Source organism: Monodon monoceros, unplaced genomic scaffold, assembly GCF_005190385.1.
Source record: "Monodon monoceros isolate NGI ecotype Baffin Bay Population unplaced genomic scaffold, NGI_Narwhal_1 Super_Scaffold_18, whole genome shotgun sequence".
Lineage (NCBI taxonomy): Eukaryota > Metazoa > Chordata > Mammalia > Artiodactyla > Monodontidae > Monodon > Monodon monoceros.
Window position 1 is genome coordinate 47,782,611 of NW_021703774.1, and position 27,547 is coordinate 47,810,157.

The following is a 27,547-nucleotide window of genomic DNA, read 5'->3' on the forward strand; positions in this document are numbered from 1 at the left end:
TATTCAATCCTAAAATTCATCACAGTTCACCTTTTCAGCTGTAGCAGACACTTTCAAGTCTAAAGTACACTAAGAATCTAAGTTTTAATGAATGAGGTATTTTATCTTAAAATATAAACATATATATACATATATGTATTTATGCATATGTGGGTATGTATGTATATATTTCTCCCCACTGAAAAACAAAGTCTAAAACAATGAATAAGTCAGTAGCAATGATACTCTGAAAGAAGTGCTTATATGTGGCTTCTAAAGGAATTAAGACTCCTTGGTTATCACGAAAAGAATCAAGACTCCTTGGCAAAATGGTTGATTCCAGCTCCTAGGCTGGAAATATGTTAGATGAGTCTGGAAAGTTTTGTCTATCAGACAGAAAGGAAGCTATCAAAGACTATGAGGGCCATATCAAAAGGAATGAGGAAACCACTTGAAAAGGCTCCTACTGGGTCAAAGTTAAAAATCAGATCATTAATACGGATAAAAACTACAATGGACCAAAACATACTAAACAGGTTTAAACATATTAATTCATTAAAACACTTAAAAACATTTCACTGGTCATCTTTGGAAAATGTTAGAGCAGCAATATTATTTTGAAAACTATAAAATAAAAGAATTAGGCAATCATCCTACCTTTCCTACGCAAAGAGTTAACAAAGGTAAGTTTCTCTTTATAGAAGGCTGGCTAATAAACACAAGAGCATTAAGATATCACCATAGGCTTCCCTGGTGGCCAGCGATTAAGAATCCGCCTGCCAATGCAGGGGACACGGATTTGAGCCCTGGTCCGGGAAGATCCCACATGCCGCGGAGCAACTAAGCCCGTGTGCGACAACTACTGAGCCTGCGCTCCAGAGCCTGTGAGCCACAACTCCTGGAGCCCGTGCTCTGCAACAAGAGAAGCCACCGTAATGAGAAGCCCGCACACCACAACGAAGAATAGTCCCTGCTCACAGCAACTAGAGAAAGCCCACGCACAGCAACTAGAGAAAGCCCGCGCACAGCAACAAAGACCCAATGCAGACAAAAATACATAAATAAAATAAATAATAATAAAATTAAAAAATATACATATCACCATTTTGTAAACCTTAACAAATTCATGGATCTGGGGCTAGGCAATGATCATCAATAGCTAGTAAGATTACAAAGAGAAACAATCTGACATTATATATCCCTCCTAAAAGAGGTACACACCAGCACCTATAAAGTGTTCTTGGGAAAAAGTATATATACATAATATTTAACCTGATTTAGATCAAGTCTCTAGATTTAAATACAAATTTACAGGAAATACGGAGAACAGATACCATATTAAGGTATACCACAGGAGTACAATCAGTAAAATCCAGACTCTGGGAGACCAAAAAAACCAAGCAAGCCAGTTTGTTCCATCAAGTAATAATGATAATAAACATTTTTTAAAGAAAATAGAAAACACAAGAAAAATAAGAGTTGGAGGGGAAATCTATAGATCAGCTCTAACCAATAAAACATTCTTCAATGAGTGAAATGCTCTATGCTGTCCAGTATGGTAGCCCCTAATCTCATGTGGCTCCTGGGCACTTGATATGTAGGCAGTGTAACTGAAGATCACACTATTTCATTTTAATTGTAATTAATTTAAATTTAAATAGCTACTTGTGGCTAGTGGCTACCATATTGGATGGTACCACTATTGATCAATGGAGAATTAAGAGACTTATTAATCACAGTATATCATGTGATTGATCTTATTTGCATCTCTAGTCAAAGTAATAAATTTTTTAAAATATATATTACTAGAAATTTCTTAATAGTATTAAATATCTGTCTGATATTCTTAATAATATTAAGAAATTACTATTAATATTTTTTATGTGTGATAACTGTATTTTGGTAATTAGGGCAGAAACTATCCTTTAGAAATATTTACACCAGAGAAAACCATAATTCGAAAAGATACACGCACTCCAATGTTCATAGCAGCACTATTTACAACAGCCAAGACATGGAGGCAACCTAAATGTTCATCAACAGATGAACAGATAAAGACGTGCTGTGTATATGTGTGTGTGTGTATATATATATTCACACACACACATACATACATACACACACACATATATACACAATGGAATATTACTCAGCCATAAAAAAGAATGAAACTAGGCCATTTGCAGCAACATGGATGGATCTAGAGATTAATATACTGAGTGAAGTAAGTCAGATATCGCTTATATGTGGAATCTAAAAAAAAAAAATGATACAAATGAACTTATATACAAAACAGAGATAGACCCACAGACATAGAAAACAAACTGATGATAACCAACAGGGAAGCGGGGGGATAAATTAGGAGTTTGGGATTAACATATACACACAGCTATGTATAAAATAGATAACTAAGAAGGACCTACTGTAGGGCACAGGGAACTATACTCAATATTTTGTAATAACCTATAAGGGAAAAGAATCTGAAAAAGAATATATATATGTACATACATATATGTATAACTGAATCACTTTGCTGTACACCTGAAACACAACATTGTAAATCAACTATTCTTCAATTTTTTTAATGTACCTTAAAAAAAGAAAGAAATATTTACAGAGAAATGATATAATTTCTCGAATTTGCTTCAAAATAATCAAGGGGGATAAAACAAGACTAGGCATTGAATTGATAAGGACTGAAGCTGGGTGATGGATAAATGGGATTCTGTATACATTCTCTCTACTTTTGTATATCTTTGAAATTTTCCATAATAAAAATTTTGGGGGGAGGAGAGGACACTTAACCTGCATGCTAGGAAGAGGTTTGCCTTTCTGTTTCCCCCAGGAAGGATACTAGAAATATAAAAGAAATTCTTAAGAAAGATAGTTTGGTTAGAGGCAGATAAACTGTCCTATACTATATTTTATACACTCAAGCCTGACTATCTACTGGACAGCTTTTCACTTTCTGGGTATCATACTTGAACTTTTCTTTGACATCATTTGACTGCTCCTTTCAACATGGGTAGATTAGAATATGAATGCAAATGCCTCAGTTGTAGCTCTAGCTCTAGCACAAAATTTGAAGGAAGAACATTAATCACAATGTATTTTTTTTTCAATTTGGATTAGGGATATGGTAGGCCAAAACTGACCACGACCACCCCCATCGGAGGCAAATGCTATCCTTGTCAAACCTCTGGAACCTGTGATGTTATCTTATTTGGAAAAAGGGTCTTTGCAATGTAATTAAGGATCCTGAGATGAAATCATCCTGAATTACCTAGATGGCCTTCAATCCAATGAGAAGTGTCCTTAGATACACAGAGAATAGATGGAGGAGAAAACAAAGTGACGAGGCAGATATTGGACTGAAGTGGCCACAAGCCAAGGAAGCCAGCAACCACCAGAGGCTGCAAGAGGTAGATTATCCCCCCAAAATTCCAGGAGTGCAGCCCTGCCAATACCTTGATTCACACTGTGGCCTCCAGAACTGTGAGAGAACAAATTTCTCTTACTTTAAGCCACCAAGTTTGTGATAAATTGTTACAGCAGACACAGAAAACTAACAAAGGGGATTATCTACTCTTTCAACCATTGAATACCTTATTCCTTCTTCATATTGCCTCAATAATTAAACATTATTGAGAATCTAAATGATTTTTAGAGCACCTTTTCCATTTTGAGGTCAGGAATTTTTGTTTCTTTTATTCAATGATGTAACCTAGTGCTGGAAAACTACTCTCTGATCATAGCTTTTTTTTTTTTTTTGCAGTACGCGGGCCTCTCACTGTTGTGGCCTCTCCCGTTGCGGAGCACAGGCTCCAGACGCGCAGGCTCAGCGGCCATGGCCCACGGCACCGGCCGCTCCGCGGCATGTGGGATCTTCCCGGACCAGGGCACGAACCCGTGTCCCCTGCATCGGCAGGCGGACTCTCAACCACTGCACCACCTGGGAAGACCCTGATCATAGCTTTTTATGCTTCTTTCTACCTTTCTCATTGGTGTTCTTTTACTAAACATCTAAGGTGGTCCTACCTAAAGAAATAAGAGCATAAAGAAAAACTTCCCTTAACTTTAAATTTGCCAACTTTAAGTCTTAACAGTTGTTCCAGTTTTCTAACACTAGTTTAGAAAATTCTATCTGAAATCATCATATTCAATACTCCTGTGTTATAGTACCCTTTATATACAATGTAGAGTATACACCAATAATTCCCAGAACATTTCTGCTTCATGACTTAATGTTTTATATTTATTCCTTCTCTACTTTATGACCTTCCCTCAAACTTACCAATAAAAAAAGAAATACCACTATGTGACAAATGACACAGTGCCCTTATGTGTTATTGACTTTTATACGCAAAGGAAAATTTTAAACACTGAAAATATTTTAAATACTCTGCAGTGTCGCAAAGAAAGGATTAAAAGCCTGTTCAAAGCACTTCTTCATTTCTTCTAGCTTCCTACCTATATGCTACTCAAAGTTGATACATATTTTTAATCACATAATTTACTACCTATTTATATTGTCATCTTATGTCCTAACAATGAGCATTAAATTATGTTTAATTCTCTGTGAAAGAGAAGTAGATATTTTGTCAACTCGAATAGTAATGCTATTTATTATCCAGAAGCACATCTTTCCTATTCATGAACTAGTTTGAGGTTAGTGACATCTTTAAAGAATACACAAGTATATTTTTGAAGGTGATAATATTTTTTACCTAGAAGTTGTCATTTCCACAGTACAAATGAATATGCAATCCTTTTCCAAAGTAAACATGAAATAAGCACATCCTTCAGAAGAAAAAACTCCATTATATGTCTCTGAATATCAGTCAGGTCTTTTGATCCTTTCTAAAAGAAGTTAATGGGGAATAGAAAATATATCATTCTTAAAGAGATGACAATTATTTTTTTGGCTTGGCTCCTTTCTCAACTTCCACTTCTTAGCCATCTGTATTTCTTTATTTCAAAACAAGGTTGCAGTGGCTACAAATGAATCCAGCATTTCATTCTGGAGGTTAAACTCTCTACTCATCTATAGTCTTCTCATTCAATATAAACCTACTACTAGCAGAAGGACTTCTGAAAATTGACAGTAAGTGACTAAACAAAACAACACTAATAGAAAAGTGGAACTTAGAAAAGATACTCTCCTGCCACTGCCCAGCTGAAAATGTAACAAATTACATATAGTTCTCCCTATTACAAATATCAAAAGGTTTTATTTCTAGGTCAGAAAAAATTTTTTTAAAGAGACAGTGATACAGGATAGCAAAAAGGAAAACTGGGGGGAGGGGAGACACAAGATTAAAAACAACATAAGAAAAGTAATGTATTATGAATGCATAGATTTAACAGTAATCCTATACACGCGAAAACTACTTCATGTATTTTAGAAATGCAATTCGGTCTTCCATCCTCTTGAAGCTCACATCTGTTAAAACAACAAAGACCTATGGAGAGAGGTGAGGTGGAAGAAGATGCCTGAAGTGGACTCTGTCCGTTCAAGCGTATAATCAGAATGAATAATTTACAAGCATACTTTCATCTTCAGTGCCACTAAGAGCTGAATTCTAAGGAGCTTAGGGAGACTGTAAAACATCTGCTAACCAAGATGAATATGCAGAGGAGACCTAAGCAAAAATGATCCAACAAACCTGTTCATAAGATTGGGGAAGGGGATGGGGGACTAAAAAGAACTGGCCTAAAACCAGAGACTAATGCAGCAGTGGTCAGTGACTTATATCCTTAACTATATCTATTCATTCCATTTTAGAAAGTCAGATAGCTGTATTAAGCTAACTGAATCAGAGAGCTATATTAGGCTAACATTAGCTATATACTCCCCATCAAAAGGAATACTTTATAAAATAACAAAAGAGGCAAAATGTGAAAGGAAAACAACCAAAGCACCTCTAGGTCTTTCCATTTTAATTCAAATAATATAAAACATATATTCCACTAAGTAGACATATATGGAAAAAATTCTCCAACAATTCATATAGGTATTTTTCAGATCTATGCCTATTTCATGTACCTTTGAAAGGAAACATAGCAAAACAAAAAGAAGTGGTTTAGTGTCTTACAAAAAATATACAGTCACCCAGTAGCTTATAAAATATGATTTCTCAGCAATCAAAGGAAACTCTATGTTTGGCATCAAGACAACACAATGCCAAAAAATCTTTATAAACTAAGATCTCGTATCATCTGCTTCTCGCTCAGTTTTAAAGAAATGCTATGTGTGTCACCTCAGACTATATCTTATGAAATTACAGTCAGCATTGTAAGACAACAACAAACAGTATGCTTAGCCATCTAACCAGAAGGTAAAATTCTGCATCTAAAAATCAAGAGAAGTTAAAAATTAAAAAAAAATAAATAAAAACAAAGAAGCAAACTAGGTGAATTTTAAAATAAATGGTACCTTGGCTTTAAGGAAGATTGAGAGAAAGGATTCATTTTTATTCCTACTCATTGATGTGCTCAGTAAATATGTAAGGTATGTGCCTATTTTAGATACTAAGTATAAAATGGTCAAAAAAAAGACAAAATCTCTGGTCTCAAGGGACTTATCTCAAAATTAATAAATCAATGAAAAAACACAAGATATAAAAAAACTGTATGCAAAAATAAATAAATAAAATAGGGTGATGTAATACAAAGTGACTGTGTGGCTACATAAGATTGGGTATTCAAAAGGCCTCTTGAAGGACAGCAATGGAACGATCTAACGAAACAAAAGGCAAGAGCTTAGGCCCTATTGTAAGAGCAAGCTTGGGCTGATTTAGGTACAGAACAAAAGGCAATGTGACTGGAGCCTAGTAAACAAGGGGAAAAATGGCAGAAGGTGAGGTCACAGACATAGGACCACATTATTTAGGGCCTTGTAGGTCAGAGTAATAAATTTTTACATTATACCCTTGGACTGTAAGAAGCAGCCTCATGAAACTTACTGTCATGCTTTTTGTAAAATAGCTGTTGGGGATACTATCCACCACACCAAACAAAATACTCTTCACGAAGCTGCAAAGGAAGAATTTCTCTCAGATCTCATGTTCAGTAAGAGCTGATCTTTTTCTGAGTAACTGGTATAAATTTACCTTATGTGAATTCTGAAATTAATCATGCTCTCCTCTATCCTCTGAACTCCAGCAAAGTCAGGGCTAAATTTACAATTAGTTTCTGGCAACTGTATAAATCTTATGGCATCTATTTTTTTAATAAACTTTTTATTTTAGAATAGTTTTATATTTACAGAAAAGTTACAAAAGTAGTACAAAGGATTCCCATATACTCCCCCCCACCCCCCGGTTTCCCCTGTCATTAACATCTTACATGATGAGTATGGTACATTTGTCACAATTAATGAGCCAATAATGATACATTATTATTAACTAAAGTCCATAATTTACTCAGATTTCCTTAATTTTTACCTGATGTGCTTTTTCTTCCAGGATCTTTATGGTATCTATTCTATATATTAAATTTACTGGAGATTTATATCACTATTTTATCTTTATTTTCCCCTTATTCTAACCCCTATAACTACTGTTATCTAATTATTTTATCTAATTCTATAAACCTTTCCCAAATTCTAGGAATTATGTGGAGCAATAAAAAAATTAGTAGAAAGAGATTTCTTGAAAGACACAATTAGCTTTTGCCCAACAAGTAGTTCAGTATTATTCAAAGTAGGTAATGCTTTATAAATCTTTTAAAAATACAGAGACTCAAGGAAATGTCCAATTAAAAATGTTACTCAAAGATATCATTTGGATAAAAATATAAAGTCAATATAAAAAAAGTATTTTTATGTTTCAGTATTAATCTCTTGAATTCTCTCTCCTTTTGTTGTCATATATAGTATTAGTAATCCTGATTGTTCTTACTGATCCATGCAACCTTAACATGGTCTCTGATTGTACAAATCTAAGATGAGGGTGAAGCAAAATGCTCTTTTAACGTCTCTTTCAATTAGAAGTGTCGATTTCTTAATTCTGTGACCTAGGCTGACTGTCAGATTCTCATAGTTTTGTATCACAAGAATGGAAAACATTAATGCTTCTAAACAAAAGATACTACATTTTAAAAAGAAGATGGCAAAATAAAGTTTTAAGCTTTACTTGAAAATAATTCAGAGTACAAACTAAAATAAATTTAGTGTATAAATTATATGAAGTGTATAAGTTTATATATTATATATATATATGAAAATCATATGTATCAAAAATATCCTGAGGAAGGAGGAAGTTTCCCCAAAAACAGGTGTTAATATTTACCTAAGTAAATTTGACAGAATTTGACTACGTCAAATGGGTACCACAATTAGGAGTTCTGTTGTCATATCTATAATAAATTGTCTTGCCTCGAAACAATTCTGATTATCAAGATGTGACTGATTCACTGATGCTGGGACTTTCAGTTGGCAGCTTAATTTAATCTGCCCCAAATACCCAAATACCAAATACCACATTGACAGTAGGAACTATAAAAGCACAATATAGTTGAAAGGTTTTTAGCATCTATTTCCAAAAATTCCTCAAAACATTATTTCATTAAACACTGACTCTAAGGGTCCTAAGTGTGCCCGCTCCTCCACATAAAAAAATATATATCCACTATTTTAGTCACTTTAATACCCTTATGCTACTGTCACATATGCCCTACAATTCTTTCTGCAGAAAAAGATAAAATAAATAGTAAAATTCTTAATTATCTATGCCATTATTTAAAAATCAATGCATTGTGTTAGTTTTAACATAGAATTTTAATTCGCCTTCTTAGTCATATTTCTAAATGTAAATGCCTACCGAAAATAACAAAGATTACACAGAAGCGTAGGTAATGATATATATCAAAGGAGATTAGATATAAATTGATAAGGAATGCCTGTTAGCACTTTAAATATATCACTTCAGAATATGAGCATTTCCTAGTTATAACCATAAGACATTTATTTTAAATAAAAGTAGAGACCCTTTATTTTTCATGAATCAATGTATGAATGATTCATGAAATTCACTCTCAAAGGACGAATGAAGCAAAATAACCAAGCAAAATAACCAAGAATCTGAATGTTTATTTACTTGAATAATAAAAGCAACTTTAAGTAAATGCTCCTTGATATCTTAATACACTGAAATTATTTTGTTTGGTTGGTTTACTTTTTTTTTTTTTTTTTGCGGTACGCGGGCCTCTCACTGTTGTGGCCTCTCCCGTTGCGGAGCACAGGCTCCGGACGCGCAGGCTCAGCAGCCATGGCTCACGGGCCCAGCCGCTCTGTGGCATGTGGGATCTTCCCGGACCAGGGCACGAACCCGTGTCCCCTGCATCGGCAGGCGGACTCAACCACTGTGCCACCAGGGAAGCCCTGGTTTACTTTTAAATGGGAAAAAAAGCACCACTTTATCTATGAAGAATAAAGGCACTATCCTGAAATTAGAAGAAAATAATCCACTAGTGTAAAAAATAGTAGTCAACTTCTAATCAACAAAAACTTTCATATACTGTGCCTTTTATCTAATTTACTTTTATCAAATAAACCACTTCACTCTTTAAGAATCCATTTCAAGTTACCTTTCTTTCACTATAATCAGAAATCCACTCGATCTTAAACAAAAGTACTGTGAAAATATGAAGCTACTTATTTTACTATAACTAATCTTAAGTAATAATTCAACAAAAATGTTTTTTAATTCTAATAACAATGTTAAGTTATAACGATTTAATATATGTAAACAATCAGTACAGCTATTACTTATATTCAATTCAATGCAATAAACATTTAAAAAATAAACATCCTACAAATGCTAATAGAATAATCAGACTATAGATGAACTTAAGAAGCCTATAAACCTACTGGCTAGTTATTGCCTGAAAAAATTTAGCATTAACAATACTGGTCTAAAATTCTTTAAGATTAATTATGGCTGAGGACTTCCCTAGTAGCGCAGTGGTTAAGAATCCACCTGCCAACACAGAGGACACAGGTCCAAGCCCTGGTCCGGGAAGATCCCACATGCACGGAGCAACTAAGCCCGTGTGCAACAACTACTGAGCCTGCACTCTAGAGCCCACAAGCCACAACTACTGAGCCCCTGTGACACAATGACTGAAGCCCGTGCACCTAGAGCCGTGCTCTGCAACAAGAGAATCCACCGCAATGAGAAGCCCGCGAACCGCAACGAAGAGTGGCCCCTGCTCGCCTCAACTAGAGAAAGCCCGCATGCAGCAACAAAAGACCCAATGCAGCCATAAATAAATAAATAAATAAATTTTATTTTTTTTAAAAAAGATTATTTATGGCAAGGGTTCTCAACTTTGGCTATTTTATTAGAATCACCTAGAAAGACTATAAAACTATCAATGCCTGGGCTCCACTCCCCATATCCTATTTTAATTGGCCTGAGAAGGGTACTAAGTATCAGTATTTGTAAAACAAACATACAAACAAAAAACTGAGTTAATTGTGTAGCAGATTTGAAAATCACCAATTTATGGTATACTCCAGTTTTAAGATTAAAACAAAAAACTTGCTTACTGGCACCAAAAGTCTTAAGTCTACTAAAACTTAAGGTATAGAAAAAGAGGAGAATGAAGAAAAGAGAGAAAGACAATATTCAAAAAACTAATCAAGGCCAATCAAACATTTTTTTCCTTTAAAAATGTTAAAAGTTGGGACTTCCCTGGTGGTGCAGTGGTTGTGAGTCCGCCTGCCAATGCAGGGGACACGGGTTCGAGCCCTGGTCTGGTAAGATCCCACATGCTGCGGAGCAGCTGGGCCTATGCGCCACAACTACTGAGCCCGCGTGCCACAACTACTGAAGTCCACGCACCTAGAGCCTGTGCTCCATGGCAGGAGAGGCCACCGCAATGAGAGGCCCGCACACCGCAACGAGGAGTGGCCCCTGCTCGCCGCAACTAGAGAAAGCCCGTGTGCAGCAACGAACACCTAATGCAGCCAAAAATAAATAAATAAATAAATTTATATTTTTTAAAAAAATTGTTAAAAGTTGAAAGTCCTATCTTGGACTTTGTGATAAATCTGCTGACGTTGCATTATTTTATAGATAACTGCTAAATAAAAATCTAGAAATACAAACCCAATAGCAAGAATAAATGAATGACAGAAATGATTATCATTTAAATTTAACACCATATAAAAGAGTAAATTAATATAGTATCACAATGCAAATGAGACAAAAAATTATAGTCCCTTTAAATAACTTTTTCTAACCTCCGTACTACATAGAATGTTTCCTTAATCTACCTTCCAATACCTTCAATTCCCCAGTGTCTCTAAAGAGAAAAATTCATTTTAAGAAGACAAAAACTACATGGGTTTAGTTTGTTTATCTGAGAATCAAAGAATGAACAAGTACAGAATAGTTCCCTTATGAAAGCAACACATATATCTGCATGATCAGCCTAGAGTACTCCCTTTATAACAGGGTCCAAAGAAGTTAATGTCTCTGGACAATGAGATAAAGAAAAAGTTATTAACTATAAATATTTGTCATTTTAGCATACTTTGACAGAATTCAGTTTTTCTCCCATAACAGCTAAAAGTATATGAGAATTACTAGCAACATGATCCAGCATGGAGGGGTGAATAAAGATCATAAATTTCAACATATCTCAGAATATCTTTGTTACAAACCAGATGGTAAAACTTTAAAAAAAAATTAAGGATAAGTAGTCCAACTTTGAGAATAAAATTAAAAGAACCAATATTAAAGCAAGTAACACAGGGTGAGGAAACCAGCTTAACTTCCATGTAATTTCATTTTTCTTACATTCTTAAAATATTTTGAGGAGGTACTCTTTAAGACACATAAAATAAGAGATAATAACCTAATAAAGAACTAAACATTTGTCTTCAGTTAAATATTAGAGAATTATATTAACTATGTTAAATATAATATATTAAATATAATCCAAAATTTAGTGACATATTATAAAAGTAATACCCAGGTGCCAATACCCTAGTAAAGATTTTGAGATGCTGAAGGAAGCATATTTTGAATTCAGAACAGTTAGAGCTGAAAGATATATACTTCTATGTCATTAAAGACAATGAGATTTTTAATTACAGGTCTGTAGTTTTAATAAACAACTTCATATTCATCTCTCCTGAAAATATGTGATGCAAAATTTTAAAAGACTATCCAGCCTCAGAAGGAACACTCCCTCAAGAAATAGTTGTTGAATTAGCTAATTATTTACTGACACAAGAACTACAACTTTAACTTACAACTCTCCAAACCTATCAAAGGTTAAACCCATAAAGAATGAGCTGGTGAGTAGAAGCTGAGGTAACAGAGGATCAATAAAGATAACTGGAAAGATAACCACTATCCTTAGGTCAGTCATTTTATGACTGCCAAACTGTGCACAGGCATACATATACATGCTTATAAACACACACACACACACACACACACACACACAGAGTAAATATGGTTCATTGTTTTACTAGTCCCAGTCTAAAGACATGACATAAATGGAAAGAAAAAGCTGTGTTGTCCAGACTAATTATGAGCTAAGGATTTACTGAATGATGGATGGATGGATGAATAGACAATAGAGATAAATATAAAAATACATTGTTTGGGGGAGGGAGCATGACACAGATAAGAGCTTTAACTCTAAACCAATATCTATGATTCACAATGCTAAGGTGATTTGAGGACATTATAAGAGATCCATCATAAAGTAAATGTGAGCTAAACAAAAAAAAAAGTTTCATTGAAACACAAAGTAATCATAATATATATTATAAAAAACAAAAAAGATTTATATAGTAGGGCAGGTTATATTAGTTTTATACTGTTCAGTTTAAAATACCTTTTCTTAAAAAGTTTTATGTGGCTAAATGTAGAGATTAATGCACCTTACCTTCCACAGAAGGTGCCTGGTCCTGAGCTGAGTACAGCATATCCTTAAAAGCCTATTAGAAAGAAAGAAAAGACATACATGGAACCATGAGTAATCTTTACAGTAAAAGCATTTTGAGCTAAACAATTACTTCTTTTTCAATATCCAGACAATGACTACATATGGTTCCCTAAATTGAGAATTTAGTGAAATACTTTAATAAGCTAAAACCCAAATACTATACTTTCTTATCAACCCAGTATTGTCCCATCTTTAAGATGAGGGCTCATGTGTATAATTTAAAAATTAAGGGGCATTTGGAAAAGAATGAAAAATCACCTGGGAGATCATAAAATCTCTTGACTAAAAAAAAAAAAACAGTGATAGAAACTGAGAACAGTCCTAGAGGAATACAATGGAACACTGCATAAGAAGATATAAAATGCTGGATACAAATTTTTTTTAATTGTGGTATCATATACCTGAACATAAAATTCACTATCTTAACAAGTTTTTTTTTTTTTTTTTTTTGCCGTACGCGGGCCTCTCACTGTTGTGGCCTCTCCCATTGCGGAGCACAGGCTCCGGACGCGCAGGCTCAGCAGCCATGGCTCACGGGCCTAGCCGCTCCGTGGCATGTGGGATCCTCCCGGACCGGGGCACGAACCCGCGTCCCCTGCATCGGCAGGCGGACTCTCAACCACTGCGCCACCAGGGAAGCCCTTAACCAGTTTTAAGTGCACAGTTCATAGTGTTAAGTAAAGTTACACTGTTGTGTAGACAATCTCCAGGATTCTTTTCACCTTGGATACAAATACTTTTCAGTGGAGGTCTGGAAAGTCCTCTGTTAAAAGAGTTCAGGACTATAAAGATAGTAGAGGTTTTATTGTTTTTTCCAAACCAGTAAGTTAACTAACAATCATATTTAGGTAATTTAGATGGTTGCGGTTTGGTCTCTTAATAAGTGGTTTTGGGACAGGAATGAAAAGTACTTCTTCATACCTACCAAAATGGTAGAATCAATTAAGTGGATAAACTCCAGAGCAGAAGAGCTGGTCATAAGCTTAGGTGACTTTACCTATCCCATAGCTTCAAATACCATCTAACCAACCACTGGTGATTCCCAAATTGGCCTCCAGCATTCCTCAGCCTCAGTACAACTGACATTTGGGGCCAGATAATTCTTTGTTGTGGGGGGCTGTTCTGTGCATATTAGGATTTTTGGCACTACCCCTGGTATCTAGAGATTCACTAGATACCAGCAGCAACCAACCAAAAATGTCTCCAGACACTACCAAATGCCCCTAGAGGACAAAAATCACCCCTCCCCAGAACCACCGGCCTAGAGTCATTCAAGCATATAAAACCAAAAAAGAAGAAATAAACCTCCAAGGTAACCCACTCTGTATTCAAGTCTAGTAAATTATATTCTTCCCCAATGAAATTACCATTTACTTTAAATTAATGACCAACCTGTCAGTTCCATGACTAGCCCTAACCAGTCTGATAATATACAAAAGCCTTAAGTGAATAAAACAAAGATCTAGAACTTCTTTTAAGAAAAAATGTATATATGCTCACTACTTTCTTTACTATTTCAGATGTCTCAGGAACCACTAACGTCCAGTTTAAAAAAAGAAGTTAGTTCAGATCTTATCAAACATCAGAAAGTCTTTATTTCAGTTCACAGACTGGAATTTTATATTAAAGTCCTATACAAGTGCAGAGTAGGGGGCTTCCCTGGTGGCGCAGTGGTTAAGAATCTGCCTGCCAATGCAGGGGACACAGGTTCAATCCCTGGTCCAGAAAGATCCCACATGCCACGGAGCAACTGGGCCCATGTGCCACAACTACTGAGCTTGTGCTCTGAGAAGCCCGCGCACCGCAATGAAGAGTAGCCCCCGCTCTCCGGAACTAGAGAAAGCCAGTGGGCAGCAATGAAGACCGAACGCAGCCAATACATACATACATACATACATAAATTAAAAAAAAAACAAGTGCCGAGTAGTAGTTATGTTATGGTTCTTCCACAGAATATTTTAAGAGGGTAAATGAATAGATTGCTTAGAGCAGAGTAAATCTCTAGAAATAGAAAAATATAAGAAGAAAGGAACAAAAAAATCCAGCCAGAGAATACTTAAGGAAATAAAGCTATCATGGAAGCAGGTAATACCAGAGACTCAAACATCTAAATGAAGTTTTTCAACTTCTGAAGTATGATAGGCATGTTTACCAAAATCAAATGAAGTTATCAGTAACCAAATAAACCACCAATGACTAGCAGAGTAGCTTGTATGCAGTAGGAGCTCAATAAATAGTTCTTGAATTCAAAAGGGTTTCTCAGCACACTGAAAAAAGCACACTAAGTAGAATCTCTGGTACACAATAAAAATGAATTAATTTGCAAAAGGAAAGCTTACCAAATTAAGGTTTTAAAAAGATGATTTAAATTTTATAAAGAGAAAAATTATGATAGTTTTTTTTTTTTTTTTTTTGCTTTACGAGGGCCTCTCACCGCTGTGGCCTCTCCCGCCGCGAAGCACAGGCTCCTGATGCGCAGGCCCAGTGGCCATGGCTCACGGGCCCAGCCGCTCCGCTGCATGTGGGATCCTCCCAGACCGGGGCACGAACCCCCATCCCCTGCATCGGCAGGCGCACTCCCAACCACTGCGCCACCAGGGAAACCCGATAGTCTTCATTTTGGTTATAAAAATAAATCATAATTTCATTTAAGTCAAGATAACTCTCGGTAAAATCAGGGACAACTCTTTTTTTGCTTCTTACTACTTCAGTTTTCCTCTGAATAAGAGACCCTCTATGTTTTTGATAGTAACAGACTCTAGAGAGCTCTATAAGAACTCTATAGGATACCATTCCCTGTCTGTGACTAGAGAATAGCCCCCAACTGGGAACCAGTGGGGGAAAATCCTACAAAGTATTGTCTATATTAATACCTATGGATTGTTCGTCTGTAATATGAGTCACTTGGGTTGGGAGCAGTACCTCCAAATGCACAAAACAACAAATTCAAAGTTTCCTCAATTCATGCTGTTTTACTTCAAGAAAATCCAATACTCTACATGAAACTCTGAATTTGTATAATAAATAAAATCAATATGTATTCATGTGCATTACAAAAGATTTCTTTGATCACTGCCAAGGGCCCAGGGTTCAATCCCTGGTCAGGGAACTAAGATCCCACAAGCCACATGGCATGGCCAAAAAAAGCAAAAAAAAGCAAAACAAACAAACAAAAAAAGATTCAAAGCAATTCTTACATCAGCATCTCTACTGTAATGTCTGAGTTACAAAAATTAAGTTATTTTTGTTATGATGTTATTGAAATATATATAAACTAGGACAAAACTCTTAGTGTTTATAACAATGCATATGACAGTAAAATCTTACAAATTAAATCCAAATACAACCATAAAACCAGTATTATTCAATCAACAACATTAACATGACAGAAAACAAGATGTTTGCTGAAACAAAATCTCAATGATAACACGAATACAATGCCAATTTACCTGTTCTGAGTTTGGAATGCCCAGATAACTGCGTCAGATGGGATCTACTGTAAGGCAGTATAGTCAGTGGCTAGAAGCTATGGAGTCAGACAACGTGTATGAAAACCGACTCTACCACTTATTAGCTGTGTAACCTTAGGAAAATTAACTTCTCTATACTTCAGTACCTTCATCTGTAAAACAGGAATAGTAATTACACATACCTCACAGGTCTACTGTATGAATTTAAAACACAAATCCTTATATTAATTATGCTTCATTATTATACATGAAGAGTACTTTGAACAGTGCCTAGAACATAGAAGATGCTCAAAGAATGTTAGCTAATAGAATGTGAACTACCACAAAACTTATGTCATGTAGTGGGCTGTAGCATCATTTGGCGGTCTACTAGACATGAATACATCATTTATGCATTAGATATGCCTCAGTTCTTAACTAACTCTTCACAAAGTAGTACAATACTACCTGGAGCCAACATGACCAAACAAACATAAATAGAGGCACTGCAATCTCCTGGCATTACCAGCTTAAAAGATGGTCAACTAGATGATTTAGAATATGCTATTATATTTTCTGATGATAGCTGACATGAGCACACACAGTTTTTAATTCTTATAAGAAACCTATAGATTCCCAAGAAAATAGAGGCAGTCCCAATCTGCCAATGCATTAAATAACAAAGATTCCTAATTTTATTACTTAAACCTTCTACAACGTATCTAGTGTATAAAATAGGGTATAGTTCAAACTTAACATGTATGTTCAATAATACCGCCAGTAAAAATTTCTTATGTTAATTTTTAGTAACCCACAGTAGATCACCTCTAATCTCCTTTCCAAACACATGGGTTTTACAGACCATTTCACAGAACAAGGATCAGAAGCTAGAAAGATTCCTACTTCCTATCAACTCACTATTAGCCGCACATATAACACTATAAATATTACCATCTCCATCAACAAAATATCTAATCTATGTTGTTCTCATCTGTCTGCTTCAATATTCATTCAAAGTCAGCATATGGCAATCTAATTATTGGATTAATGAACAATAATATAAACACAGGCATTTGAAGAGGAAGGACAAGGAATATTTATTATAAACCTTTAAAGGAATCATAATCCCTGTTAACAGTGTTTAATAATTTGATAAAATTTACATCAGACTTTTTTTTATTCTGAAGGTTTTTCCAAATGGTACTATTATAATTTTGATATATACTTAAAAATATGTACACTATGCCTGATCTACATACCCCAGAAATAATGTGAATAATGTGCAAGTGAGTTATATCTGACCTGGTTTCTTTGTCTCGTCATCTAGAAATCAGTCATGTTTTCCTGATACTAAAGTGCTAAGAACAGTTCTGTAAATCAAATTATAAACCTCAAAAGAGGGCACTGAGCATTCTCATATATCCTGTACAAAGAATGACCATCTAATTAATCTTCATTTCTATCCCCAAATAAGCTAACCTAGCTCTGTTTTTGATGATAGAAATGATCTGTAAAGAGAAACTCGTATACAAATTTTTAAAATCTAGTATGTTAAAATTTTAAATTAATGTATTCTTGTACATACCTAACAATCCAAAGGCTGTAGTATATTAGAAGCATTATGCATGACTCAAAATTTTCATGGAATTTAAATGTACCCCATCAGCAAAGGCAATTCAATATACAGAAGTTGTTACAACATTAAATTATTATTGAATTTGTTAAATGTATAAAATGTATATAATTTATAATAGGAAGAACTAATTTGGAATACGTCCCGTTATATTCACATTTATAAATTTCCTCACTAACATACTCTGATATCCACTGACGTGGCTTTTACTATTTCTATGTGGATATCTCCCAAATCTGTATCCTCAGCCACACGTCTGCTAACACATACTCAAAATGTCCAAAATTCATTTTCTTCCCAAAGCCTACTCTTCTCATGTCTTTATTTCTGTTAATGTCACTGCCAGTATCCACGTCACACAGATTCACAATCTCAGCTATTGTCTCACTCATTCAACAAATATTTGTGTATCTGCTATGTGCCAAGCCTGTTCTAGGCACCTGGGATACATCACAAGGAAAATAAAAATCCCTGTCCTAGCTGAATTAACATTCTTATATTCTCCTCCTTTCTACTCCTAAGTTTAGTGATCTGATTCGTCAATGCCACCACCACAACCTCTTTTACATTCATTCTCTCCTATCCATTCACCTGAACTATTTCAACAGACTCTTCACTGATTTACCAACCTTTAGGTTTTCATCTCTCTAACACATCTCACAAACAACTGCCATATCAATCTTTCCAAAGCACCAGTCTGACTCTCCTCTTAAAAACTTACAAGGATTTCCCAATGGCCACAAAATAAAGCCCATATTCCTCTGCTGGCCTATAAGGCACCCAGAATGATCCAATCTATGTTTCTAGGCTTATCTTCCGAACTGAAAAAAGCCAATTTCATTTTCACAACCTGACCCTCAAGTCAAAATGAATTACCTATTACTCACTTTAGAGACTTCAATATTTCTTCCATCTTTGCCTTTTGTTTACAACTATTACCTCTACCTGGAATCCCCTATCCCTACTTCCATCTTTTCAATCTAATTTCCAAATCTTAACCATCCTTCAAGGTCCAGATCAAATTTAATCTCTTTTATGTTTTCTCCTGATTCCTCCAGCTGGAAGTCTTTTACTCATTCCTCTGAAATCCTGTAGTACTCTATTTGAAACCATTTATAGCACTTAATATTTCCACCTTATGTTTTAATTATTTATCTGTGTCACCTGTTCACCATTTGACTGTAAAGTCAGGGTTTTAGCCACCTTGCTTGTACTTGTATAAGAAAGGCTCATCATAAACATTTCTAGATTATTTAATATCATCATTAAAGAAGTTACTAAGTTTTAGTCATTAAATGAACATTACTGGATGTCTACTGTGTGCACTATGCCAGGCTCTAAAGAAATAATGGTGGATCAAGCAAGGAAAAGACAGTCATATAAATAGATACATTTTAATATAATATGTTAAATACTTTAAAAAATGATCAAAGCATATTGAAGGCCTAACTAACATAGTAGCAATTTAAAAAAAGAAGGTGATATATGGGAAAGAGGGGGGATACCAAGAAGCAAAATAGGAAGATTAGACAAACAACTAAACATGAACTAAGGGAATTAAAGATCTCTAAGATTTTGAGCATAGGTAAAGAGAAAGAGGCTTAGTGATACTATTAACCAAGCTGCAAAAACACCAAAGAAAAAACTTGGGCAAAGAAAAGACAGGAGTTTGGGTTAACAAACCACTTCAGGTATACACAGGACAACTGAGATGGTCAGCATACAGATGAAAACAGAGATCTACAATTTGGAAAATAGGTCAGAGCTAGTGGTTAAGAGTTGGAAATTATGTGTATAAGGTGATTTGAAACTGCCTATGCCCTAAGTAAATGAAATTTTTCAGAAAGTAAGTGGACCAAGGACAGAATCTTTTGGAATACAAAGCAACAGAGAAGACAATAAGGAAAACACCAGATGTATAGAGTGCCACAGGAATTAAAGGGGCATTTCAAGAAGGAAGATATATTAAAAATTATCAAAAGCTGCTTAGAGGAGACATATCTGCACCTCCATGTTTTCTGCAGCATTATTCACATTAGCCAAGACATGGAAACAACCTAAGTGTCTGTCAACAGATGAACGGGTAAAGAAGATGTGAGATACACACACACACAAACACACGATGGAATATTATTCAGCCGTGAGAAAGAAGGAAATCCAGCCATTTGCAATAGCTTGCATAAACCTTGAGGGCATTATGCTAAGTGAAGTCAGAGAAAGACAAATACTATATATCACTGAAATGTGGAATTGAAAAATGCCGAACTCAAAGAAACAAAGAGTAGAATGATGGTTACCCAGGGCTGGGGGGGTGGGGGAAATGGGAAGATACTGGTAAAAGGGTACAAACTTCCAGTTATAAGATTAACAAGTTCTGAGCATCTAATGTACAGCATGGTGATTATAGCTAATAATACTGTATTATATACTTGAAAATTGCAACAATGGATCTTAAATGTTTTCACCAAAAAAATGAAATGGTAATTATGTGATGTCATGGAGGAGTTAGCTAGTGCCATAGTGGTAATCATCTGCAATCTATAAATGTATCATATCAACACACTGCACACCTTAAATTTACACCATGTGTCACTTATATCTCAGTAAAACTGGAAGAAAAATTTTAAAGAAAACTGAGAACATTTGAGTTAAATAAAACAGCTATCAAGGAAGGGTTCAGTATACTAACAATTATTCTGTTTCTTCGGCTGGAAGGTGAATACAGATGCCTATTTACCTACCTATCCATCTGTCTGTCTGTCTATCTATCTATCTAATTGGAATGCTGCAACTGAATTATAAAGAAAGAAAAATAGCTAACATTAGAATGCCTAGACTCTGACTTTAGAGCCTGTAACTTAAACTATTCATATGTAAGATTAAAAAAATATATCCTTAAGTTAAAGGAAAGAAAAATTAAAAGCTGCTTAGAGATCAAGAAGGAAGAGACTAAGAAGAGATATAATTAGGTCTGAGGATCAGAAGCTCATTGGTGACCTTCAAAAAATGGTTTCAGTAGAGTAATGGGGCAGAAACTAGATCAGATTGCTTTGAGTACACGAGAGCGGTGGATATGATGACCACAAATACTGATCGATAATAAAAGTAATTATAGTTACGTTTACTGAATGCCTACTATCAGATATCGTTTTGAGTATTTTAAACACACTACTTTAACAGAGGCCCACAACTCTTTAATGTAAATATGATTTTCATTTTACCACTGAAGATCTGAAATTCAGAAAGGTTATTAAAGTAGTATCTTGCCCAAGTATTGCTCATTCTGTAATCCACGCTTCTTTGAGAAAAAGACACATAGCCCACTATTTGGAGTGAAATCTTATTTTCTAAGATTTACCTCTAATTTTGGCCTCTCAATTTTCTGATACTCTTCCTTTCATTTCCAAAACTTTTCTAAACCATTAGATTTTTATATCAGGTGTGGTAACTAGCCTCTGAAATAACCCCCAATGATTCTTAACTCCTGGTAGTAATGCTCTTGTGCAATCCCCTCCCATACTAAATAGGACTGACCTCTATAACCAATAGAATATTGCATAAATGACAGAGTACTACTTCCAAGGCTAGGTCATAAAAGGCACTGTGTTTTTCATCTTATTCTCTCTTGGATTCCCCACTCTGGGGAAAGCCAGCCATGAAAAAACTGAAGCAGCCCTATGGAGAGGTCCAAGTGGTAAGGAACTGAGGCCTCCTGAAAAAAGCCAGCACAAATTTGTCAACCATTCGAGTGTGCCATTCTAGAATCGGATCCAGCCCCAGGCAAGCCTTGAGATGACTGCAGCCTTGACTGGCATCTTGACGACAACCTCACAAAATATCCTTAGCCAGAATCACCCAGTTAAGCTGTTTCCAAACTCTTTACACACAGCAAGAGTGTAAGACAATTAATGTTTCTTATTGTTTCAGCAGTTTTAGGTAGTTTGTTATAGAGCAATAGATAATTAATACATGAGGCTAGATTTGAAAAACATTTTTATATCACAGAATGTAATGTTATTAGATCATAACCAACATCTCTGGCTTGTCTTGATCAAAGTACCTAAAATTTTTATTCCTATAAAGATACAAAAACTATGGAAAGAAAACTAAGACAATTTCAAGTAAGTGATTTATTTAGCAATAACAAGCAAAACTGCATTCCCATAAGCCACAGCCACCAATACTGTAATTTAACTTATACCCTTGAATGCCCTTGAGAAGTCACATAGCTGCACTTCTGAGCCGGGACGGAATAAATCTGATAGATTAAATCAGCATCCTCCTTGTCTAAGGATCCTATTCTGACAATAAAATAAAGCTGATAACAAATGCTCTTTTATAACTAATTAAATCTGTATGGCTCATTCTTACATTTACTATGGTAACAACTGTAAATTCTCTGAGGGCAGAGAGCAGTCTCACTTCAATTCTTATGGGCCACAGCATCTAGCACAGTACAAGTTCAAAGTACATTTGTCAATTGCACAGACTTTGTAACACAAAGCCTAAATATCCAAAATGAGCACATTAGTTAATTTTTTAAGTAACTATGTTATTTTTATTGAATTATTTTATAGCATTTCCAGTTTCATGAAATATCAAAATGCAAAGTCATTTCTTATTTTTCCTAATTTTCATTATCTTTTATTTCTACGTAAGATTCAAACCTCTTTCATTTACTAGCCACAAGAAAAGTTCTTAGTGTGTTTGGCTTCCAGCCCTCTTTAATATATAAGGTTTATACAGGTTGGTAAAACATGTCGAATTTTGACCAAATATAATAGTATGGCAACATAAAATTCTCACTCTGTTCTTAGTTTTCCCGTTTATCTGAAAGAAAACAAAAAAGGAACCCAAAGGTTCTGCAATATACCTGTACACTTACAAAAATGGTTTCTAATCCATCAGTCTCAGACCACTTCATAGCTCCAATTTCAATACTGTAAAACCTTATAAACTAGGTATTCTCTGTAGGCTAAATAATGTTTCCCACAAATACATTACTACTTGTCAAAATACATGAAGGTATTTGTACTTAATAAAATACTACCATATTTCATCGAGTCTAAGATACCATCAATTGTTAAGACACACCATTAATTTATGTATCACTGCACCATTATTTTACGTACCATTAAGAAAGAAAAACATTACCAATTAACTATGTGACATCTGTAAAATGAATCTCAATTTCAAAGGTGTAGGAATGTGGAACAAGGAATGTGCATCTTAGAATCTACAAAATGCAGTAATTCATTTGGTCAAAATGTGGTTTCTCAAGCAATGGATTCTAAAAGTCCAGCTACCATCATTTGGTTTCCAAGAAATTTCATGACGTTGAAAGAGTCTTGTTATACTAAAAGATTGAGTACCAGCACCCTAAAATAAACATCTGCTGAATAAATGAATAAAAGTTACTCCTATGGCTTATTTTTAATGAAGACAGAAATTAACAGCTATACTTTATTGAAAAGTATCTTCTATAGGTCAGGCCCTTGCTGGCATTTTCATATATTATTATAGCTAATTCTCATAATAATCTTGAAAGGTAAATATTATCCCCATTTTGCATGCAAGAAAATTGAGGTTCAGAGAAATAAAATAACTGTTTTAAAGTCCACAGCCAATAAATGAGGGAAATGCAATTAAAGCAAAAAATTTAGATAAAATTAAAGCTACTTTCTCTTCTGCCTTCAAGATGAATGGATCCCATATATCCTCCAAAGAATCTTACTTTATCCTACTCATTCCTAAAGGTTCTATCCTATTTTCCTCACTCTGTTAACAGACAAATTTCTCAAATGAAAAGTACACATATGTTGTCTCAATGACTTTAACCTCTTAAAACCTGGAATAAAGTTAGCAGAAGACAATTTATGTTAAGAATTCACTAATGAGCAAGGTTTATCAAATCCAAAGGCCTATCCTTAATCCTCATTCTCATGAACCTGTCTACAAAGTATGTCACTGCTGATAGTCCATTTACCCTTAAGACCCTTAACTCCTATGACATTTTTTCCAAGATTTCCTCTATGTCTCTATTTTTCTGCATTACATACTTTTCCTTAGTGAATTAATTCTTTAATTACTATCGCAATTGTAATAAATCTTATCTTTGATACAATTTTTCAAATTCCAGCTAGTACTTATCTCTACATATAGACATTTTGTGTATGAAATCAGCATACTTAAGATCTAATTTCATGAATTTACCACCCCCATAAGTAGCTATCCTCTACCAGTTTCCCTAGGTTTAAATCATTATATCAATATTAAATTCTTCCCTCCTTCAACCCCTATATCTGGCAACTCATCCAGCTTCTGTTATTTAAAGTATAAATATCGAAGCACCTACATAAATCACTGTGCTAAGCAATAAAAAGAGATACGTTAAAACATGTTTAATAGGGACTTCCCTGGTGGTCCAGTACTTAAGACTCCATACTCCCAATGCAGGGTCACACGTTTGATCCCTGGTCAGGGAACTAAGATACCACATGCCGCACGGCGCAGCCAAAAAAAAAAAAAAAAAAGTTTAATGGTATTACTTTACCTTTACCAATAATATCTTTATTTAATTTCAAATACTAATGAGAAAAAAAGAGATCTAACTACTAAAATATTGTGTATGCTTGCAATTACACAACTTGGAAGGGAGGTGTTGCTTTTTTGTTTTGAATTTTTGAATTTTATTTTATTTATTTTTTTATACAGCAGGTTCTTATTAGTTATCCATTTTATACACATTAGTGTATATAGGTCAATCCCAAGAAGGTAGATGTTACTTTAATAGGATACTATGTGTTTAACAGGGCAGGTTCACAAAATATGCATTAAATTATTATTATTAATTATTGATATCATTGCTAAAATTTTTTAAACATAAAGTTGTTTAAACAATGGTTTAGGGCTTCCCTGGTGGCACAGTGGTTAAGAATCCACCTGCCAATGCATGGGACACGGGTTCGAACCCTGGTCTGGGAAGATCCCACATGCCGCGGAGCAACTAAGCCCGTGTGCCACAACTACTGAGCCTGCACTCTAGAGCCCACGAGCCACAACTACTGAGCCCGCGTGCCACAACTACTGAAGCCCGCGCTCCACAAGAGAAGCCACTGCAATGAGAAGCCCCCACACCACAATGAAGAGTAGCCCCCGCTCGCCACAACTAGAGATAGCCCACGCACAGCAACAAAGACCCAGTGCAGCCAAAAATAAATAAATAAAATATTTATTTAAAACAAACAGAAACAAAAAAATGGTTTAATAAGTTTTCCTTACATAAAACCTATCATATTAAATAACATTGTCTCTAAAATGGAAGTAAGAAGGGTTAAGGAGGAATTTCAAAATTCTGCATTTGATAGTAATTTCTTTCCCTAAAACATTTTCTTCTCTAATACATTATGCTTACAAATCAATTCAGAAATTCTAATAAGGCTGTACAACAAAAGTGCAAAAGAAAAAGGAAAAAGTTACCAATTTTCTTCCCAGTTTTTCATCTCTACCGAAACCAAAGAAACTTTCAAAAATGTATACATTAACCTTTTTTCTTTCATAAATAACCATTAACAAGTAGTAACATAAACTTTCTGTTCTACGAAATACTAGCCTTTTTTAAAAAGGTAAAATTCTTTCAACTTCCATTTGTCCAGTAATTGAATAAACAGTCTAAGTTGTCTTTTCCTAGTTACAGTTTCACTGACCCCTTCTCCCCAACTGTGTCAAGAGTAAATAAATCAAATAAGATGCTGCTCAACTGTTAGTTTCAAACCCCTAGGGACAGCTATGTAATAATGGCTAATACTTATATAATACTTAACTATGTGTAGTAACTATTACACCTCCTGTCCTGTTTTCCAATGATTGACTCATTTCATTTCACATGATCCTCCAAAGTAAAAATTATCATTATCCCCAGTTTAAGGATAAGAGAATTGTGGCACAGAAAGTCTAAATGACTTGCCCAAGCTCACGGGGTTATTACAATTTCAATTTCAGTGGTCTCTAAATCAATCCATTTTCTAATTTCTGAATCTATCAGGAACTGAATTTTTGAAAGTCCATGATACTAAGCAAACAAATCTTAGAAAAAAGATTTTGCAATCCTCTTTAGCAAATAACTAATGGCAGCATAATTTGAAATTACTCAAACAAGCTTATTCTACTCAAAAAGAAAGGCTTGGGCTTCCCTGGTGGCGCAGCGGTTGAGAGTCCGCCTGCCGATGCAGGGGACATGGGTTCGTGCCCCGGTGCGGGAAGATCCCACATGCCGCAGAGCGGCTAGGCCCGTGAGCCATGGCCGCTGAGCCTGCGCGTCGGGAGCCTGTGCTCCGCAACGGGAGAGGCCACAACAGTGAGAGGCCCGCATACTGAAAAAAAAAAAAAAAAAAAAGAAAGGCTTAATCAAAAAATGTTTGAACTCTGTGATGAGAGGTGGTGACTCACCTGCTTATCAACAGTTTTGTTACCTGCTATTATACAAATACTGGAAAGACAGGAGAAAGAATATCATCTCAATTTTGTCATGAATGATCACATTTGAGCGTATTACATAAAACTAAGTAAAAGGCCTAACTCTGCATTCACTGAATACACAAAACTAAAAGAATAAGACCAACTTCTCTAAATTGATACCAAAGTAATTCATTTCCAGAGCTTTAGCCACACTCTGTAGGGGATAAACATGAACTTTTCTTATTTTCTCCATTCACTGCCTTCAATCATGCTCTTCTGAATCTCTCCTTCTTATCCCTTAATGACATCTCAGGCAGATCCCATAGCCTTTCAGTTACATTTTGTTTTGTTGTTGCTTTTAAAGTTTCTAAATATGCCAGACACTGCCAGATGCTGGATACTAACAGGTATCTATGACTCTGCCTGACACACAGTAGGCTTTCAATAAGTCTAACATGATCAATCAATCAAATCTAAGATGCCACTAATGGTAATATACACCATTATTTTATGTGCTTCTAAGAATGAAAAAAAAAGTCCGCCAATTAATCTATGACAATTAATTATGAGACGTATCCTGATTTCAGACGTTAAAGTGTGGGAAAATTGATTAAATAAGGTATTAATTCAAGCTCTTACTATTTTTGGCTCTACTATTTGGTTTTCCTGTCTTTGGTCTTGGTCTCTCCAACGCATCCTCTAGGATCTAAACTACACTCTCACTTTGCACTGATCCTTCTCCCCAGTCTCTTCTTTAAAATCCTTAATGGTTCACAACAAGAAACATTTAAACCCCTCAGCATGGTATTTGAGGCCCTTCACCCCTTGATCCCTCCCAGTCCACCTTTCCAAATCACACTATCACCTCTCCAACATACCCACTAAACCAGATTTCACTAATATGTTTGGATACTTCCACCCATCTATGCCTTTGTTCAATTTTACCCTATCTGCCTAGGATGACGCCAGTGCCCTGTCCCCTCTTCACCATGTCATCAAACCCTACTCAATCTCTAAGTACCCAGTTCAAACACTACCTCTGTGAAAGCTTTTAAGATAA

General features: G+C 35.2%; 1 protein-coding gene across 2 annotated transcripts in view; it reads right to left on the minus strand.

The window, feature by feature from the left end:
* The window catches only part of XPR1 (xenotropic and polytropic retrovirus receptor 1), a 197,598-nt gene that overhangs the window by 157,209 nt on the left and 12,842 nt on the right, over positions 1-27,547 (minus strand). For both annotated transcript variants that reach the window (XM_029228318.1, XM_029228319.1), the window contains exon 2: positions 12,889-12,940. In XM_029228318.1, the coding sequence (XP_029084151.1) occupies positions 12,889-12,940 (52 nt within the window). The remainder of the gene's footprint in view (positions 1-12,888; positions 12,941-27,547) is intronic.